Source organism: Periophthalmus magnuspinnatus, chromosome 15 (genome assembly GCF_009829125.3).
Source record: "Periophthalmus magnuspinnatus isolate fPerMag1 chromosome 15, fPerMag1.2.pri, whole genome shotgun sequence".
Classification (NCBI taxonomy): Eukaryota; Metazoa; Chordata; class Actinopteri; order Gobiiformes; family Gobiidae; genus Periophthalmus; species Periophthalmus magnuspinnatus.
In genome coordinates this window covers 26,364,367-26,385,338 of record NC_047140.1, presented here as the reverse complement: position 1 = coordinate 26,385,338, position 20,972 = coordinate 26,364,367, and the positions used below count along the sequence as shown (strand labels likewise).

Sequence of the window (20,972 nt, the reverse complement as noted above, 5' to 3'; positions counted from 1 at the left end):
GCTTGTCTTTCGTCGTGTAGAGGTGACACTGACATATGTTGGCATGATCATAGTCCTATTTAAACATCTTCTTGAGTAAATGTATCATGTATTATTTTTACTTAATTTATAATAGTGTACTTCCTGGTGTAATAATAGAACAGTAGCATTTGCAACTGCGACTGTGCGCTCCTGTTTGTTTATGTTTCGTAACCTGCAGGTTTACTTCCCGTTTCAGAGGCTCGTGGCTGCTCAGCGAAATGGCTGCGTTCCTGCGAGCTCGTAAATATGTTGGCTGCGTTGTGCGTTTCTCCGACCGTGAACTGTAAACGCAAGTTCTGACCGGGAATTGAAAACTCAAAAACTACTGGCCAAGCTGTCATGGTGGGTCGCTATGTTTTTTTATTGACCTAAATGAGCTAACAGGCTTAGGGGCTAGTTAGCTGGTCTCCTGTTAGCTACGTCACCTGTCATCCGCATCTAAAGATAGCTGAACTTTAGCCGTTTGCTTTTCTTCTTCATGTTTCCTCGTTGAAGTATATTATCATGAGAGCGCATGTCCCATTGGTTCAGTCATTAAATGGCATTCTCCACGGGAATGCAATGTGTTATTATTCAACTGTGTGAGTATGTCCCATTAAACATAGCTGTAGTGACTCGACTCGTCAGTTACGAACCCCCGAGGAACTGTAGATACCTGTAAGTCCTGCTTTACAGGCCACTGTTTTCAGGAAGGATCTGCACAGCACAGTCAGGCTGGACGATGGACGACTGGTTACAAACAGCAAGATGCCATTTACAGTATCCTTCATGGCTAGCAAGCATCGAGGTATATTATACGAAAATGAGGGCCAGGTGTCATGTCCAAGAAACCGACAGACAGCTTGGGGGTGTGTAGTGTTTTTCCGCGTGTTCGCTGGTTGCAAGTGCTGGGCGGTTCGTGACTCCCGCGGCTCCCATCGGCTCAGTGGGGTCCGGGTGAGGCGCAGGTCCGCGGAAACAATCCGCAAGAAGTCTGTTTATCCAGGCTACCGCAACGGTCTGGTGCTTTTTAATCTTACATCTTCAGAATAACTGACATGTAACGTGTGCGCATGGACATATGCACTCATATAATGTGTTACTTTACATACTCTACGCCTTCTTAAATCCTGTTTAAAAATAAATGCTGATTTTATTCATCTGGGAAAATTATTATCAATTGATGTAACTTTTTCTGCAACAGGCTGAAGATGAGGCAGATTTTGGAGGTACAGTGGAGGATGGAGATGAAGGGTCAGAAGATCCAGATCTTCAGGTGAGACTTTTATCATTAAAGTGAGTTACTTTACTTTTAAGCTTTGCCAGTTGTGTTAAGTTGATGAACTATTGACACTATGATTTTTCCACTAACCTTTTTTCTGTAGTGTTCTGTTGTATTGATCACTAACCTTATGTAATTTATTGTTTTGTTTTGTTTAGGGAGAGCTTAATGCATTCAGAGTTCAGTGGATGTCAGAGCTTAAACCAAGCTCTGAAGCGAGGAATAAACACCTGCAAAATAAAGGGCAGAAAAAGACGCAAGAAACGGCTTTGGAGGAAAAGGTAAGAATTAAGGGTGATCCTTCCAGTACTGGCAAGTTTTGCTTGGGAATGCAGGTTCAAATGTCTCTAACAATTTTGAGTGACCTTAATGGTCCCCCTTGCTTTCAGGCCACAGAGCTGTTCTTAAGAGCCGTTCATGAGGAACAGATTGGAGCAGTCTATGAAGGTACAAACAATCTAATGAACCAGCTGCCAGTATTTGAAAAACAAACATCAAGCCTTTAATTAATTTTTCAGCCATCAAATACTATCGCATGGCACTGCAGCTTGTGCCTGACATTGAGTCTAAAATCAACTACAGCCGGCCTACTGATGCAGATAAGATGTGAGTCTAGTACATTTCATGAATTTGTTTTAACTTTAACATCTTAAACCCCCTTTGGTTAAATGGAAATGGCCATTTGTAGCCATTGAAACACAGTAAGTGTATTTTGTCTGACGGTAAGTGTTTGGTTGGTTTCAGGATAGAGGAGAGTGATGCTGACAGTGACATTGAGGACTTGCTCTCATATTTTGAGCAGCAGCTCACGCTGGAAAGCTCCTATCCAAAGTTCTGCACACCTGAGGTGGACATGGCTCAGACTCACATCTCAAGTATGGTGTCTTTAAAGTTGTGCAACACCAGAAATTATATACACTCATTCTAAAAGAGGTCTGTTGTCTCTGTAGTCCTGCCAAGAGAAATTGTAATGTACATATTTCGCTGGGTAGTGTCCAGTGAACTGGACATGCGTGCTCTGGAACAGCTGTCTTTGGTTTGTCGTGGATTTTACATTTGTGCAAGGTTTGACATGCAGCTTAACAAACACAGAATTCAGAATCATTATTTTTAATTCTGTTTTTATTTTCTAGGGACCCAGAAATCTGGCGCTCTGCTTGTTTGAAGATCTGGGGAAAGACAAAACTCTCCAAACCATACACCTCATGGAGAGAGATGTTTCTGCAGAAGCCACATGTTCGTTATGATGGTTAGGCTTCTTAAAAAGATTTACAGAAAGTTTAAATCATTACAAAATATGAAAACACTTTTCCTAAACACATTTTCATTTTTAGGAGTCTATATCAGCAAAACATCATATATTCGTCAAGGAGAGGAATCACTGGATGGGTTTTATAGACCTTGGCAACAGGTTGAATACTACAGGTCGGTCCTTTTTATGTGAACTTTATAAAATTTAGTATACAGTTTAAATAAGTGTTTCGTGGTACAGGTACCTGCGATTCTTCCCTGACGGGCAGGTCATAATGATGACTACCCCTGAGGACCCACTCACTATTGTTCCTCACCTAAAAACTAAGAACACAAGGTAGGCTTTTAAAAACAATGTATTTGCATTGTTGCAAAAAATCCAGGTAGATTTCTTTAATTTAATTTAATTTTGCAGACTGGATGCCATTTTGCTTGGCCATTACCGTCTATCGCAGGAGACAGACAATCAAACCAAAGTATTTGCAGTTCTTGCCAAGAAAAAAGATGAGGTAAGGAGCCACATAAAATTGGCAGTAGAAAGGTGACAATAATTAACTTATAAACTGTATTTTGTCTCAGAAAATGAATGAGTTTACAAGGAATCGGTTCTCAAGACGAAATCCTTTACCAGATGCGGAGCACAGCTTCCATGTAGGATTGCAGCTGTCCTCTGGGGGGCGCCAGTGTTCCAATAAACTGATGTGGGTCCACCACTCCTGTCACATCAAATACAGGTGCAAGAGAAAGGAGTCTATAAATAATAATCTATATATTTCTATGTTGTAATGTTAATGTTAAACTTTCAGAGTGACTGGGGAAACCGTTGTGACAGCGTTTGACCTGGACCAGATGTATACACCTTTTTTCTTTGCTCGAGTGAAGAGTTACACAGTTTTCTCAAACCAGCCACTCTAAGCTCATGCTTTCACCAATGATTACATTAAAGTTCATTCACCACTTGTGTTCTTCTCAGTACTGCAGTGTGGAATACACTGGAAGGTTATACGTTCAGATTTATGTTATAGAAACAACCTATTTTTCTGATTTCAGAAAAGATTACATAATCAAAGCTAAAATAATTAGCACTTCTTGAATCTTATTAATGAATGTTTAATGGTGCATACATCTAATAAACAGTGGTGAACAGATCTAGCCTTCTTCAGTCTATCAATTTACACAAAACTGCTAATAATCTGCATGGGAAATATATTGTTTTTATTAGTGAAAAAGCACAATCAGGCTGCAGTTAATTTCAGAAAATATAGTTTTTTTTATTTTGCTGTTTCATCTTACAAGGTAAAATACATGATATACTACGTCTCATTACTGTTGTTTCAATGTGTCTATATAGAGGGACCTGAAAAGCCAAAAGCAATAAATAAATATGATTTATATTGTAAATGGTAACTATGGCTTTGTTTGAAAAATACAAACAGTACTTTCCAGTAATTCTATATAGAACATTTTATTTTTAATAATGAGAACCCCAATGCAAATGTCTGCTATAACAATGACTAAGGAAATCCAACTTATTCTTCCATTTTGCTCACCAAACTAAGTGCAATGTCCAAATGTCCATAATTATCCCTGATTGTGTTGAAGCAAAAATACAATGTGCAATAGATATATGCAATTATTGTAGGCCTATAACAGCAAACATTAAGTGATGTTCTTGACTTAAGTTATTACCTAATATTATTACTAGGTGCATATCTAAAGTCTACTATACATTAACTAATTAAAAGAACAGCTGCAGTTTATGTTGATCATTAGAACCTGTTAGCATATTGTTTAGCGTGAGCAGTTTCAAAGTTGCATTCTCACTGGATATGTTGTATATTATTGCATCATATTTCAACACTGCCAATTTAAGCATTATGCAACAGTGCAGAGAGGAGGAAGATAAAGTCCATCATCGGGCCCACCCTTTCTTCCTGGATACATTATTATGTACGGCATAAACAAAACCTGCCAACACACCAGTTGGTCTAATCTTTTGCCCTTTTTACATATTCACCTATCCTGGCAATGAATCCTACCTTAGAGGTAAATTATGGTGTATAAGCATAGCATTGAGGCTTTGTGCAAAGTGCTGTAAATATTTTTGGCTATAGCTATTGACTTAAATTAGCAAAAATAGAAAACATACATTTTATAGCAATACTTCATACATAGCAAAACTTCCTAAAACATCAATCTACCCTGAGTTTCTTGTGAGCGTAGTTCTCAGTCCCATTTGCATGTCCTGTTGTAGCACTAGAGCCGTTTTGGTGCTCCTTTGAGGAAACTATACGTTTTTTGTATGCCTAAAGAGAAAAGAAATTAATGTAAATATTATATTCTTAAATTACTGAAGATCAACATATAAATAACATCAGTAACAGTAATAATTAAACTAGTCCTAATTCAGTTTTTTTATGCTAAAAGAGAGTTTTTTGTTAGATTAAAGAATTTTGCAAGGAGTTTATAGTTTAAATCTATCCATATGTTTCAGCTTCCTGTTATATGTATGTTATGCATATATATTTTTGAGGACTTTTTCACACTGATTTTTAAAAACTGTTAATCGCTATGACAGCAGTCAAACATTTTTTATCATTCTGAAACCCCTCGATAACTACTTACCTGGAAGTAAAAGTTGGTGAAAAGTATAATGAGTGTAAACATATAGCTGATTTGAAAGCAGGTCCATCTTATGGGGAACCCACAGGGCCAGATGACTGCAGATGAGGACTGGACCACAGTGAGTAAGAACTGGACCTGTGCAGGAAACATGAGAGGTACACAACATGAGAAGGTGACCGAGGCATGTATAGGACAATATCGATCTACAGCTCAAAATATCTTTAATGGAAGCGGAAAACACAATTTCTGTCTCATCATCACTATTACAATGGGAAAAAAATAGATAAACCTGAATGCGTTGGACAAAATTAACACCACAAATAATTACCATCTTTAAACCTAAATATGATCCTTATGATCCATTTAACACCTTTTAACAATCAATGTGTAAAATAAAAATTAAAAACTAAATCAGTGCATCAAATCATCAAGATACACGGCATATACATGTACTACAATTTTCCTTTGAACCCATAACATCTAAACTTACAAGCTGCAGTTGCGTGAGGTATTTCTTCCACCAGAGATATGGACGCATGGCTGGTATTGACGACAGGCCGTAGTACAGGTACATCACAATATGGACAAAGCTGTTGATGGTGGCTCCGAAGAAGGCTGCCCGCACAGAGGAAATTACATAAGTGAAACTAAAACAGACTTTACAACCTACATACTGTATTAAGCAGCATCTGTGGCATTGCATTATGGTTTAGTGTGTTCTGTGTTTTTAGTTGGCATGGTATTGTTTGCTTTTTGTTTGTACATGGACAGTGCACAACAATACATTTACCAACACAAGTCATAGGAAAGATGCTGGTACCAGATTATGGCATGAATGCTAATTTATACTTGTAGTCCCTGAGAAGGTTGATGGAAATACTGAAAATACAGATCCAATGTATATAGATAAATAGACCACAAATTCATTAAAATAGACATTACCTGGGGTTTCATTGTTCAAATACTATTCTAAAAACAACATACAGCCAAACATATAAGCACGTGCACTCTTACCCACTCCCCTTAGCCCCTCCCACCGTCCATCAAGGCTCTACTTACACACAAACGCACCAAACACACACACACAGATACACACATTCTACTGAGCATTCAATTCATATTCATCCCTAATGAGTACAAACCTGTTTAGAAATAAGATGTATTATTGTTTATTGTCTACAAACATGTCTTGTTTGATTTTATTTTTTGTTCAAATGAAGGCAAGTCCGTTAAAGGTGCACTATGTTCAAAATCCTCTAATGTAACCTTGCGAAAAGTGTTAATGTTTTATGCATGAACCTACCAACAAGTAAAGGCAATGCATTATCGGTTGAAGACTTCTGGTCAATAAGCATTGTTTTTTGTACTGTAAAATGTGGCTAAAACTGCGGTCTAATGGCATTAGGGCTTGAATTATTTAACTCACTGAGGCCCAGCATTGATGGTTAGTGGAATAAAATGTGAGTAATGAGCCCTTACAGTGGCCACACGGGATCCAGTTCACAACAAACCACCAGATGTTGAACATAGTGGCGTGATGGTAGATGTGGAGAAATGTAATCTGATGGTTGTTCTTTCGTAGAATAAAAAAAAAGGTGTCCATGAATTCAATGAGCTTGGAAAAGTAGTACCACCAAAGGGCTTTCATCACCTGTAACAAAAAGAAAGAATGAACAAAAATAACAACTTTTAACGTAATCCAGCTACTGCCAGTTACAATTCGCAAATGAGTGCAGTTTGTTTAAAAAAATGCAACCCAAATTTTAATTGACAGAAGAGATGCAAGAGTTAAGTTCCAGGTTTTTTTTTCCCCCAACATTTACTCATGACCCATATTTCGTTATGGACTGTCTGTGGAATTTGTATGAAATATCTGTAATGTGAGAAGCCCCTTGCCAACAGGTCTCTGCAAAGTCCAGAGTGTATCATAAGGCATTCCTCCATCTATAGCAGGAACAGAATGAAAACCTTTTAATCATGTCAGAACTACAAAGCTCTGCACATTTTTCTGTTGCGCCTCTAGCGATTGGACAGTCCTGATCATGACACAAGTCGGATTAAATCGGCATTCTATCTCTAAGGCTTATCTGATGGATTTACAGGTACGGACAGCACCGCATCAGAGTCAGAAATTAGGAAATGACCCACGTATTGACAATTCACTGTCAATGCATCATTATACAAAAGACATGTTCTTGGACAAGCATTTCTACTCAACTTTTTGCTCCACAAAAAGTCACTGCTCTGGCCCAAAGCGTTGGCATCTGTATGCAGTCATGCCCACATATTATTGACATATTTGAAGCTTTAGAGATCAAATTATGCCACTTTTGTTTGTGCTGATAGAAAAGACATGCTTTGTGGATAGTTACCAAGATTTTAACCATGAACCAGGTCAAAAGATTTCCTTGATTAAAAGTTGAATTTACTAAAAACCTATACTAAAATAGACATGAGTGCAATTTACTTGAACTCACTTTCAATATTCCAAGAAGACTTAACTTGAATTAAATTATATACACATAAAAACATCAAGACATTATACTTGAGTTAATGACTTATGGTTTCTTGTCACTGATAGCTTTGTAGGTTAATTTAAGCTCAAGAGCATTTCTCTGTTCACTCATAAATAAACACAGAATAGAAAATCCTTTGAGCTCTTTGTGTCATTACCTTTAACCGTATTCTCAGTTAAAAAATGCAAACAAACATTTAATGGCTTGTCCTATATTTTAGTTAAATCTTTTTAGTATGTTGTGGTTTGCAAACAAAAAAGAAAAAAAAAACATTTGGAGACTTACTTTAATGTCAGCCTCTGGTGCACTGTGGGTATTCTGGCAGTAGAGATTGTAGCTGCCATGCCACGCTGCAGAGGCAAGCTAAAAGAAAGAAGTCAATTAAACAGTTGTAAAGTAATGGTATGACACATCAACACTGATAACTGGCCTAGTTTACCTTTTATTGTGACTGTGTAACTGATATGAGTCTACTAAAAAAACTATGTTACCAGTAACAGATAAACATGCATCATTACACCATAAACTGCAGCACAGTGACGCTGGCAGTGAAATCATTAGCAAATACACAAGTTCTTTTCATTGACTTCCATATTGAAAAATGGCAGATTGCGATTGTATGATAAATCAAAGTACAGATTTGTTGGAGGTCGACTGAGGGACAACTGATCCAGTCACTATCAAAGCCAATAAGAGGATTTACTAACTAATATAATGGGAATAAATCTGGCTCATGTGATACTAAAATGGAATAATCTAATCCAGGTACAGGTGGTGCTTGAGCTAATGTGTTGATTAAACAAAGGGATTTAGCACATTTAGCAATTAGCAAAAGTATACGGCATGGTATGGTGTTGTTTTATAGTATGGAACAAGGGCAGTGCACAATAACACATTGGCCAAGACGGAGTCAAAAGATGCTGATGCTGGGCTACAGAGTGAATGCTAATTTACACCTGCAGTCCTTGATCAGGTTGATGTAAATACTGGAAATACAGGTTCAATGTATATAGAAAAAAAACAACTAATAATTTACACAGATATAGTGTCACATCATCCAAATAGTCTTCTAAAATCAACTTGCACCCAAACACATGCACACCCCCCCCCCACACACACACACACCCCCACACACACCCTCACACCCCCCCCCCCACACACACACACACACGCATTCTACCTGCATTCATCCTAAACATTAAAAACAGCATTCATCCCTAATGTGTAGAAAGAAAACATGACATGACAATTGAGTTTAAATACTTGTACATACAGTGACTCTTGTAAGTGTCTAAAATTTGAGAGATTAAATTTGACAAAAACAGTTTAATATTAAAAAGTATAAATTAAATCTTATGTGAAGTAGATTCATTAACATTTTTAACATTAATATTTTTACATATCGTGGTTAAATTGCGCTTGTTTGTGAAATACATTGCAACAGTCTTTTCTACAGAGTGTTTCAGAGTGTTTTCTACACTCTGAAGCCAGGCAGTCTCTTGACTACCTCACTTTTTTCCCGTGGGTAAAAAAGACAGTGCTGTCAGCATGCATAATTATCTTCACATCACACACTGAGGGGAGGTCATTTATATATAAACTAAAAAAACGTGCCCGAATATCAAGCCCTGTGGCACCCCCTTCGTACAGTTTTTGAGAGAGGATAAAGTGTTCACACATTACTGCCACACCTCAGGGAAGATTCAAACCAGTTTATTGTAATTTGTGGTAATACAAAATGTTCAATTTTGCTGTGGCTTACAGTGGCAAATGCCTTGCGTAAATCAAGGAAGACAACTCCAACTCCTCCTCCCTAGTCTATTAATGTCTTCAAAGAAGTAGCCGTAAGCTGTTTGAATGGAATAATTCTTCCTGAAAACAAACTGCAGAAGATTAAATATCTAGGTGTTGCGTGATTGGCTTGGATCCAACTTTCTTTTCATGACAATGGCAGTTTTGACAATTGGTGGAAATATTCCTTCCTTAAAAGATTCATTGCTTTCGTGAGAACTGGAGTTGAAGTTGGTTTAGGTTTTTTTAATAAGACACCATGGAGATCAAAATTTTTATTTTAAATTCCATCAACATGACCTAACTGCGTCCCCACCACAGAGGTAGACATGTCAAATCAAATACAGCTCTTTCTGATTACAATTATAATGGAGTTAGCATAAATTCAGCCTGGAAGACCTAACTGCGCTCCCGTCCACACTCTCTCCAGAGTTTACCTGCACCTCAGCCTTCATCACCTCCTCCTATTACTCCTGCCCGCTGCTTGCTGCACTTCTTCTTCATCCAAGCGGTGCCCAGTCTGCCCTATTTAAAGCCCCATTACAAATGCACGGCCACTTCAGTTTGTGCCGCGTCCCACCACCTCCCTGGCTTCTCATCATCTCATCAACCCTTCACTCGCCTCAGCCTCATCTCTCCCACCTCCAGTGTGCAGGCCCCAGGAGGAAGATATTTCCTAAAGGTACGGCACACCCTTCATCGCAATGTCTTCTGTCAGGGTCTGAGAGCCAAAGATGACTCATTCAATAAAGCCTACTAATACTTTGGTTTCATGTCTGTCTGCGTATTTCCAGGTTGAAATGCTGATGTATTGTTACAGGCAATTATCAAATCAGAAGCCAGAATCTCACATGCTGTCCATAGATTAAAAAAACGTGTATGTGTCCAGAATCAAAGAAGCGGCTTGGATGAGCAGCGAAATGTCTTTACTCCTACAACTTTTTGTCCAGTTGACAGATTTTACTTTTGGCTTTTACTATGGATCAGACCTGGACGACCGAGGGATCACACAGACATCCTCTATATACAGGTCAAGACACTGGCAGCCGAGGTTCAGTTTTGATTGAATTACCGGTACCTTTTTTAAATTGTAAGAGCACAGGCTACATACAGTTCCTTTTAGTTAGTGGTGAAGAGGAAAGGGATTCTTAGCATTTACTCGTGGTTTAAGTCTGGTCAGTATAGCAAGATGTCAGAAGTGATGAATGCTTTGACAGACATAGGTGCTAAATTCTGTAGTTTACATGTGAAATTTAATTACCTCCCAGAACATATAGAGGGACAGCAGAGTCAAGCCCACATTGTAGATCAGAAGAAGGCCCCTGCAGGAGAATGGCGGTCTGTTCTTCATGTACTTTGGACCCACCCACACGATGAGGAGGTACAGCACTGTGAGGGCAAAGGTCGGGAGGTAGTTGTCTAGCAGCAGCCATCCTCGCACCCGCGGATCTGTCAAATGTTACAAAAGAAGGTTCAAAGTACTGCTGTAGCAGTGAATGACGACCAGGGTCTCCATCTCGCTAAGACAAACTTTATTTATCCACAGGGAAATAACTTGGGTGCAGTAACTCAAGAAATACAATATAAGACCATTCTTAATAATAAAGACCAAAATATATAACATCAGGTGGGCTGAGAGCACATGTCTGAAGTAACAGACGAAACCCAAAACTAAACCTGCATTAGACCAGGATTAGACCCAGACTAAACCAGGACTAGAAGTGGACCATCAAATCTACATTAAGACTAAACTGGGCTGAAACTAGGACCAAACCAAATGCAAACAAACATAACCTTAAACTATCAAAATATGCTTATTGAACTATGTCTCATTGACATCATTTGTTCTACTTAAATAATGATAATCTGTCTGATATAGATCTAAATGTCTGAAACCTATTATTTGGCTAATTGACTAATGTCGCGTCCTGCTCCTGCATCTGTATTTCATCTGTGTTTACTTTGCTGCATTGGGTTTAAGCTCACTTTACTGCTGTCAGCAGCATTTCTTTGTGAAGGAGAAAACAAGGTTTGTGAATCAGCTGCTGAGGTTAAAAGAACGTTATGTGTGCACCTTTATTATTAAACAGTGATTCAATGTCACAGTCAAAAGGCTTACCTTTGGGACCAATCCAAAACTCCAAGTGACTGTTGAAGTTCTCATTGAATGTCGCCATTCCTGAAGACATATAATTACAGTTGGACAGTGAAGAAAATTTTTTAAAACGTCAGATATGCAAAAAAACCTAACCTGTAATTTCTATGTGAATACAAAGATTACCTGCAGACAGTGACTTAATGCCTAACCAGATAAAAACACACATAACTTGCACTAATAAACTAACAGCACAATTATCTTCTGCTTTACTTCCTCTCAGGACTGCCACAATGGAATGCCTCCTAACTGCAGTGATGTGCAAATTACATTGAGTGACAAAACACTCTTAGGCTCGGGCCCGTCACAAGATCAATAAAACAATTATTTTCCACAGGATTCTGCTATATTTTTGTAGGATCTTTCAGTCCAAGCCTATAACCTTCATCATTGGTTACTGGTTTAGTTTTAGATATCTGAGACATGTGACGACCTACACTGGACAAGAATGTAAAATAAACTTGACTGGACAATGTGATATGATCTGATGTGTAACTATATTCTCACTGTGGGTTATGGTCACACTTGGATGCGCATAGAGTAAAAATAAATAGCAGTTATTGTTTGGATGCTCAGTGATGCGATACCAAAATATGATAATCTGCAGGACTTAATCAGAGCATGATGAGCCACAACAGAGCGCAGCGCGAGTAGCAGCCAACGACACTTTGGCTTTGAGGATAAACACTGGCATGATGCAAAGATGAATCTTCAACCAATAAAATACAAGGAGGTCACTAAAACTCTATGTGCCTTCCATCAATAGAATTATTTAAGGATCTCAATTTATAAATGTAACAGCCTATGTGACACATAAATAAAAATGACATACCTGAGCAGCACTTAGTTTATTCATGTAATAATATTGATAGTTTGCAGTGACATTGTGCAGGGGTGTTCTGGATGTATGTGTATGGCAGAATGTTCAGCAGTTACCATAGTGGCACAATGCACACATTAGGAAACACTGCCAAATGTTTTTTTTTTTTTAAGATGCTGTGCAAACTGAAGAAAAAATAGAAAATGGATTTAAACAACACATTTTCATCGGCCTGTGATCAAGCTGAGCGTCCATGGTCCTGTTTAAAATTGTGATTTTACACAAAAACATGAGAGGGACTGACTGAAACACTGTTGGCTAATGCTTCCTTTTGACTGTAATGTTATTTGAGAGGGACATGTTTAACAGTCAAAATCACCTCACCGTTTTATGGTCAGGTTGTGTTAGATCAAAGTCTAACAGAGCTTCAGACAGAGCAGTGTCTCCTGTTAGCATCACACAGGGAATGTTGATGACGTCAGCTGCAAAGTATCAGTAGAGGTTATGCACTGACACCATTTAATTCATAAAACATTCCGACTGGCACTGAGGCAGAACTATGGACAGGTTAAGACAGAAATGTTTCTTTGCTTTTTATTGGCTCATCGGCTCAAGTCTGTATGGAGATGGAGATAAATGCGTCTGTTTCTGTAGTCCCTGGTGTTCAGCTGTTCACTGGTTTTCTACAGTTTACTTGATGTTTGACTCCACTGACGTCATCTGCACACCTCTAAAGCCTATGGACATTTACATGAAAACATGATGATGCTGTTTAGATAATTTTCAGACAAATTACACTGTCCAGGGACAGACAATATTCATGGGTATCAAGCTCCGTGGCAACCGCCTTCCGTGGTCATAACAATTAAGCAATTAAAATCAAAATATTACATCTGAATGGGGAAATGTCCTCACTAGGTTCTCACAAAGTCCTTCAAATCAGGAAGTAATTGTTTGTCTGAAACCCATAAATAGAACGTTTAGTTAAAACAAAGAGCGAGTGGAAGAGCATTACGTCCTCTGCTGATGAGTGTAGTCTTTACATTGTTATATAAGAGTCAAATTCCCATCAGATCATCCAGTCTGCGCGTGTGAACATCACTTTACGCACAATCACCAAGATCACCATTCACATAAACTGAGAGGGGACAACTCAGGAAAAGTTAAAACGTCGTTTAAAAGCCAATAGGTCAATAAGTAAAACTTTATCTATGGATATCAAATGAATGAAGTGCTCCAGCTGCTGTTCTCATATGAAGCCCACACAGCCGGAGCTTCAGCATCTCTGTCCCAAACGACATTGGACACAATGAAACCCTGAACAAAGTTAAGTAAAGAGGTAAAGAGAGGGCCGGAGGATAGAGAGATGGTCCTAAAAGGCGCTTACCTTGAGAGGAACACGCGTGCTGCCTGTGTAACCCGGGCGAGGCTGCTGGTCAGTGTGAGCACACTGCAGCCTTGTGGCTCAGTGGAAAAGAGTGGGAGGAACTCGCGCGCTGGCCCGGTGCCTTACAGGAGGTCCCAGCCACGAGGTGACCCGCTATGATCACCTCGCAGTGATCCAGCGCTCATCAGCACGGCCCAAAGGGTGACATCAACACGGCCCGAGCTCTCCTGTAGGCTGCACGAGAAACCACGCCACGGCCCTGTCATCTATTAACCACAGTCTGAACAGATTACACGAAGACGAGCTGACACTGTCCGTCCGCACGTGATACGTCACTTTATGGTTTGTTACTTAATTGGTGCATGCAAAAAATGCAATAAAGCAATAATAAACAATTATTGCATTATTGCAAAAAAAACATTTGTCTAAACAATATTAAATCTCAGTTTTTCGGGATGCCTGTGCCATCACAGCTGTATCCACATCTACTGAAAACCAATAAAGCCCAGAGTTCAGGAGCACCGGTCTATACAACTTATCCATGTTAAACATCTTACAGCATCCATACTCATCCTGTTAGCAGGTTAGACTTATCAACACCATGCGTAAATAAACTCTCCAAACTTGAGAAGCATAAACCTAAATACTATGTAAAGCCCAGTAAAACAGCGCCATCTTATGGTCAAGAAGTTGCCACTACACACGAGACTCCATGAGTCACTGTACACGCGCATTCAGTGTAAGGAACTTAAAAAATGCTTGTTACATCAGGTTTAATTATTAAATTCATTGTTGTCTAATGACAGGGTCCATAATTACTTTATAACGACACATTTCTCCATTGTATTAATTTATTTGAAGCAGGATCACTTGGCAAACAGCTTCTTTTTTTTTTAATCTTCACTTCAAAGTAACAAATTTCAAGGTCCCACTACAAAATCAGTCAGCAGGTCAAACTTCTTGCAAAATGAAAAAAGAAAGATAAAAAACTAGCAATGCAAAGAAAGCTTGCAGACAGAAACATGTTGACATGTTAAGAGAAGAGGTACAGTATATACAAACACAAGGTTAAAAGCAGTCACTATACAGTTCTACATGTACATTCTCACGCGGCTTCAATTTGCAGAGAAAAATAAATACACATTTGATTTCTATTACACAACCCTTATACATGTTCCAACCCTATTAAAATAATTGTAGAATTTTAAAAATCTGATATAAGCAAATATTTACATACATTTTATGCAGCCATGTTCTTCATAACACATACAGTTTTGCACTTGTTTGGACCACTGTCATTCTGTGCCCTGTATTTGGTCTTTTTCCATTTTAATGTATATTTTGACTTATTTGACCCTGTTTAGTGGGTTGCCAAAAAGCTCGGGGCACTGCTCCTCTCCCTTGACGATCCTGTCACACTTTCTCATCAGGTCGTAGTTGATCTTGTCAGTAATAACACTGTCCTGCTTGTACTGGGGGTGGTTGGCAACAAACTCCCTCATCCACTTGGCCATGGTCATCAGCTCACCTATTTTAAACCACAAAATAAACTTTACACTTGACATCGAGGATACATTGTATTACTTTTAAAACATAATTTAGTTACCTGAGGCACGCTTCTTTATAAGCTTCAGGTAATTTAGAATGGTGCATCGGGTGTCAACATCAACTTCCATATTTTCCAGATAGCTGTTCAGAATAGGAATCAGGCCTTGAAAAACTCCTTCCTGTATACAAATATGTGGGTTTATAAAATAAATCTTCTGACAATCGGAGAAACACAACATCTACACAAATATGACTTCACACATGTCAGTAACTTTATAGTCATGACCTGATTGACAACTCAAAAACTTGTGCTATTCTAGACACCCACTTTTCCATTGATGATGGTATCGATGCTCATCAGTGTGTACTCCTCGTTAGTGCCGCCGGTCTCCAGGCCGTTCTGTGTAGCAGCAGCACCATCAAGCACTGGGTTACAGCCTGTGTGTTCAAATATACAAATATCACAATGTATCTCTGCCTCAAAACATATACATGCTTGTCAACATGCATGTTAACAGCCAACCTTTGAACATGTCCTTTCTGAAGTAAAACATGCCCTCGTTAACTGCATTCCTCTTCTGAGCCTCCTTCATATTCTCATCCACCTAGAGAAACAAGGCAGGTGTGACTCATCCGACCACATTTGTATTAAAAAACAGATAATCACCTTTGACAAGGGAATTAGAAAATCCAGTTTGTAAGACAAAATGACTCTTGTGAGCAGCACAACAAACACCACATATGCAGCATTTTCAAAGTCTGTTAGCTGGACCTTAAAAGAAAAATACAAGACATGTTTTAGGTATAATTTTACGAATAATGATCTTGTTATAATAATAATAATAATGTTCTACCTCCATGGGGCGAAACTCGACCCTCCAGCCAATTTCAGAGTTAGGAGGAGGGGGCTTGAACCTCATTGACTGCCAATTAGTTGACTGTATGTTCTTTAAGAACACAATATTAATTTAATACATGTAGTAAACACTAAAAACAAACATGATTTGTGAGTAACAAACCTCAAAGTGATCTGACTCATTTTCATCATCCAGGTTAATTTTCTCTTCGAACACAGAGAGTGGGTCTCGGATGAAAAGGTGTGCAATGTGTTGAGCCAGCAGCTTGTCAATACCTGTAAACAGGAAAAACAGTTTGTGAAATATTACATCTGGTGCTAGAATCCAATATCTTCAAATGTTTGTTTCAAATAGTCTCACCTGCACTGAGCAGCTGATTGTAGATCTCTTCATCTATTATTAATTTAATGTCATTGTACTTCTCTCCACAGCATGAAAGGTAGCTGTCAATTGTGTCATACCTCGATTTTGAGATTCTGTATTTGTTGTTTTTTAAAGGCTGCAACGGTGTGATTCAGTTATTAACAAGAAAAACTAAAGATGACGACTACAACGAGCATGCCATAGTAGATGTTCACCTTTAATCCACGTTCCTCCTCTGTCCTGTCATCCACTGAGGCTGAAATAATGTCCCAGCGACAATCAATATTGGACACATAGCCTCTGTAGAAGGGTGATGCTGCGCTCAGAGCCATCTGAAACAAAGTGCTCAACTTATATTTGGGAAATTACACTGCATTGTTATTTTTTTTAAGTCACTTAAATAACTGAACATATATAACTGCAATACTGACCACAATAGGACAGAAAGTGGCGAGTTGGTCATAAAGGTATCTTGCCTCATCAATGCTGCAAGCTTGGAATGTAACCTACAAATAGTACAAAGTGCATTTATACATGACTTATTGTGATTGTAAACTCACACAAACAACATTAAAATGAGGCAACTCCTCATTTACATCAGAATAAACTGGATACTCTTGATTGCCGAGTCATGCCATTCTATACCTGCAGGCAGCAGTTGCCCATCCCAAAGCCCATGGCGTCCATGTAAATATGATCAGGCAGAGCTGCTCGGGCAGCTTCACCGTCGTCCTCAGGAAACGTCTCCACAAAAGGAGATGGAGTGCACTTGTCTTTAAAAACTAAAAAGGACAGATATATATAGATTTATGTATTGTGACCATTCAAATATATGCCTTACATTGTTTAGTCTCTTACTAGGCACATTGATAACAACTTTTTCTTCTCTTCTGTGACGTATGTTTCTTGTAAGGGTACTGAAATAAATCAAATACAAATGTTAAATGTGTTGCAAATACATGTTTTTCAGACCATTTTATGAAAAACATTTTTTATGTTGCTGATGAACAAATAATTTTCACATTGATCCTTTCCTAGTTTCATCTTTGTAATGAGGCCCACCTGAATCTGGGATGTACATTGATGGCTTGATCGGGGAAAAACAGTGACTTTGAGACTCCTCTCTCAACAGGGGTTGGTGCATGCTCTGGTCTGGTAAAACCTGGGCAACCTAATCTACACAATGAGACAAATGACATAAATAATTATAATACGTCCTCAGTGTGCCAATACAATCAGTGTGGTGAGCTCAGAAGAAACAATGTAAATGTATTGAAGACCAGTACCTCGGAAACGCTGTGATGGTAGCGAGCGTCTCATTGTCTTTGAGAAGAGATGACGCCTCTCGCCTCCTCTTGCCCATGTTACCCTCCACAGTGTTGAACTCTGACATGGTCCCACCGTAGGGCTGTCCCGGCGTCCCCTCAATCATATAACTGCCATACTCTGGTCTCCAAAGGGTTGGGTGACTACAAAAACAAATAGCGATTAGGATTAGGATTACCTGATACGGTAACAAGACTCACAAGACCTGGTTCTGGTCTTAAAATAATTTCTTGCGAATAATAAAAAGATATAGTTTAATTTAATCCTTATTCTTTTTTTACTTTTACATTGACCACAGTTTCACCTCTTCATACTTTTCATGATTCAAAACGTATAACATTTAAATTGGAAGAGTTAACTGCTATAAACAATCACAACATAAATAAGGAATAAAATCAATAAACAATACAATACAATATTGTATTATTATTTGACATATTTGCAGTGATAATATTAATCTTTGTCTTTAACTTTGTCTATCTTTATCTTTGTCATGCGGTGGTCTACTTCTTGCTTTATTCTTTACAAATCTCTCATATTCTTAGGCCCAGCAAACCAAAGTGGCGTATGAGAGCTCCACAGTGTGCTCTTTGGTGTGTGCGACAGAGGGGCAGTAATGAGGAATGCATCAGCTCCACTATTCCCCCGGCACTGGTATTTCCTCTGTGTGAAGTCGGCTCCATAGATTTAAACCAACGTCATGTGCAGTGGGCATGCAAAACACCCACAATCATCCTGTATAAACACATGTACACCATTATCTTATTTTAAAAGACATGCTTTAAGAGTCTACCTACCAAATTCAGGTAAATTCTTAACTAATTTACGACTAATAAAAGGACTATTTTGAACATGTTTTATACATATATATGATTATAGTTTCCCCTCATAGTTTTAATAAATTATTTAGATTACTGTACTATAAAACACTAAAAGGATAATATTGAATTCAATGCATTATGTAAAACTGTCAATAGATAAAGTTCAGCAAAGGCTCAAGGAAATTCATATATCATCATCATCATCACCAGGCATGCTGTCAACACTGCCTTAAAATTGAACCAACTGAAGTGGTTCACAATACAAAACCTGTTTTGGGCTGGGGGCGAGGTGAGTTAAGTTTCTTGCTCATGGACACAGTGATAGCATTCATCTGTGGGAGCTAGACATGCATCAGTTGTAAGATAAAGGCGAGGCATGGCTAGTTTATTTGAATAAAGGATTTAGAAAACAAGAAGTGCAGAATAAACAGTTCCAGTCTATTGTTATTTAAGACCATCTATTTCCAGGTATTGTGGTATTTAATTGTGAAGACTAATACACTTCATGATATTATTCATATATTGGATGTAAACAATTATGTGGCTTGCAGAGCTTACTTACTTTGGGTTTGTCTTTTCCCCCTGCTCCTGGAGTGTTTCCAAAATTTCAGCCGTTCTCAGGACAAGCCTCACCTTTTCATCTTTGTCATCCCACTCCATCAACATGTACTCCACCTAAACAGTAAAGACAAGGTGTAAATAAACTAACCTTCACCTTATGACATAGGGTCATTCAAAAGGGTCTTAAGAGAAAGCAAACTGGTCTAAACTATTTCAAGATCAAGGCTTGGACACCACCACATCAATTCCATTCCAGCAGTCATGTTTCCTTCACTTTGACTGTGCTGTAATCCCTGTCTGAAAGTGGGATTAAACTATAACAACAGCATTCCACATTGTTCGAAAATCAAAACACTTGGTTTAAGCTGCAGCACAGTGACGTTTGTGGACTGGCGGGCAAACGCTGGTATGAATTCTTGAAGGTCAGAATTAGAAGCACATACAAAAGTTTGTTTTAGACTTTAGCCTATCTATGATGCCCTTGTAGAAGTCTAAACTATCTGGGCTGAAAAAATAGAACATCAAACTGTCATCTAGAAGTGGTGTTAATAATGTATGTGTTGTTATAACAGCTTGTTATAATGGTTCAATAAAGGTGTACTTACTACATTGTACATTTAGTGTTTACATTTTAGTAATTTTGTCAATACAGTCACGTTGTTGCATCATTCACCTGACACATTATTCAAATGGAAACCAAAAACAGAAGTAGCACCACATTTCTCTGGTTCTTACCTCATCACCCCATTTCAGCACATCTTTCTGACGATCTTTGACCTTGTTGTAGATGTTGAGGAACTGGATAATTCCGTGTTTTCTAATGTGGTCGGCATACTTCTTGGTTTGTTCCCAGTTGAGTGGAGACCCTTGAGACAGCAAACCCATCGCACGTAAGGCTCTGAACTCTCTGCGAGTCTGGGCTAGTTAGCTTCTTTCAGTCCCAGCGAAGGCTAGCACAGGTCTATTTACTAAAGATGCTTCAACGATTGAACGAGCTGAAGTCGAACAGGTTAGACGGCGTGCCTTATCCGTAACCTTAACTGTGCATCAATATAAAGAAAAGGGGCCCTTGCACATCACCTGCTAATACCTAGTTAGCCCTGCAAAGCCCCCACAACAGAAGATAATGCTAAATGCTAACGAGCTTACAAGCTTGATGAGGAATTGAGTGGCTGCAAGCCTTGACAATAGACGATAAAATTGTGCTCTGTGATGGACTAACAGCGAGGTGCACCGGTACAGGTCCTTTATGCCAATCCAGTCTGCTTCTCCCAGAGTTGGGCTACACTTCATATATAAACGCCCTGCTCTCTGCACGCTGCCCGCTGCTGGACACGTGACAGCGTCAGGCGGAGCGCAGTGACGTCAGCACAGTGACTCAGCAGTTCTTAGCCCCTCCCCGCGCGGCCTTCAGGTGCAGTTATAAATATTCAGGTGGGTAAGATCAGTCAGATAATTTGTCTATTATTATATTTAAAAACACAAAAACAAAAACATATTTATACATTATTAAAGTCTACCTTGACATACATAAGACAAAATGTGAAAAGGAAATTGTTAGCAAATAATTCATGTTTATATCCGTTGTTAACAGACAAAACATAGGCCGATATCTACTTTTGTTCTCTTCTAATCATAAACATTCCAAGTGCTGCGTTTTACAATAATT

General features: G+C 38.7%; 3 protein-coding genes across 3 annotated transcripts; 1 reads left to right on the top strand and 2 right to left on the bottom strand.

The window, feature by feature from the left end:
* Positions 1-196: 196 nt before the first annotated feature.
* On the top strand, positions 197-3,490 carry fbxo9 (F-box protein 9). The gene is made up of 13 exons (XM_033979605.2): positions 197-363; positions 1,205-1,276; positions 1,441-1,563; positions 1,672-1,729; positions 1,801-1,888; positions 2,027-2,157; positions 2,233-2,347; positions 2,416-2,531; positions 2,617-2,707; positions 2,775-2,870; positions 2,949-3,042; positions 3,113-3,267; positions 3,340-3,490. The coding sequence occupies exons 1-13, from the start codon at positions 361-363 to the stop codon at positions 3,446-3,448; spliced, it is 1,251 nt and encodes a 416-aa protein (XP_033835496.1). The 5' UTR covers positions 197-360; the 3' UTR covers positions 3,449-3,490.
* Positions 3,405-14,053, bottom strand: elovl5 (ELOVL fatty acid elongase 5). Its single transcript, XM_033979608.2, has 8 exons — positions 13,828-14,053; positions 11,585-11,644; positions 10,727-10,914; positions 7,960-8,037; positions 6,638-6,809; positions 5,649-5,773; positions 5,159-5,293; positions 3,405-4,839 (listed from the first exon to the last, which is right to left on the bottom strand). Exons 2-8 carry the CDS (start codon positions 11,640-11,642, stop codon positions 4,726-4,728), a joined length of 870 nt encoding a protein of 289 aa, XP_033835499.1. The 5' UTR covers positions 11,643-11,644; positions 13,828-14,053; the 3' UTR covers positions 3,405-4,725.
* An 863-nt stretch (positions 14,054-14,916) lies between these two features.
* gclc (glutamate-cysteine ligase, catalytic subunit) lies at positions 14,917-20,699 on the bottom strand. Its single transcript, XM_033979542.2, has 16 exons — positions 20,039-20,699; positions 19,305-19,417; positions 17,882-18,064; positions 17,658-17,771; positions 17,454-17,512; positions 17,241-17,377; positions 17,027-17,101; positions 16,811-16,927; positions 16,593-16,731; positions 16,395-16,507; positions 16,230-16,322; positions 16,043-16,147; positions 15,899-15,980; positions 15,704-15,813; positions 15,434-15,554; positions 14,917-15,355 (listed from the first exon to the last, which is right to left on the bottom strand). Exons 1-16 carry the CDS (start codon positions 20,186-20,188, stop codon positions 15,174-15,176), a joined length of 1,893 nt encoding a protein of 630 aa, XP_033835433.1. The 5' UTR covers positions 20,189-20,699; the 3' UTR covers positions 14,917-15,173.
* Between the last annotated feature and the right edge of the window lie 273 nt (positions 20,700-20,972).

Bases quoted from the DNA above. Each gene is read 5' to 3' on its own strand.
- elovl5 (XM_033979608.2), bottom strand. From the start codon at position 11,642: ATGGCGACATTCAATGAGAACTTCAACAGTCACTTGGAGTTTTGGATT. The intron at 8,038-10,726 runs GTAATTAAATTT...TCTTTCTTTTAG, and splicing joins CCCTCTATATGTTCTGGGAG to CTTGCCTCTGCAGCGTGGCA. The intron at 5,774-6,637 runs GTAAGGGCTCAT...CTGTGCGGGCAG, and splicing joins CTGGATCCCGTGTGGCCACT to CCTTCTTCGGAGCCACCATC.
- fbxo9 (XM_033979605.2), top strand. The intron at 1,730-1,800 runs GTACAAACAATC...TTAATTTTTCAG, and splicing joins GATTGGAGCAGTCTATGAAG to CCATCAAATACTATCGCATG. The intron at 3,043-3,112 runs GTAAGGAGCCAC...ATTTTGTCTCAG, and splicing joins TTGCCAAGAAAAAAGATGAG to AAAATGAATGAGTTTACAAG.
- gclc (XM_033979542.2), bottom strand. From the start codon at position 20,188: ATGGGTTTGCTGTCTCAAGGGTCTCCACTCAACTGGGAACAAACCAAG. The intron at 16,508-16,592 runs GTGAGACTATTT...TCCTGTTTACAG, and splicing joins CAATCAGCTGCTCAGTGCAG to GTATTGACAAGCTGCTGGCT. The intron at 16,323-16,394 runs GTTTGTTACTCA...GTGTTCTTAAAG, and splicing joins ATGAGTCAGATCACTTTGAG to AACATACAGTCAACTAATTG.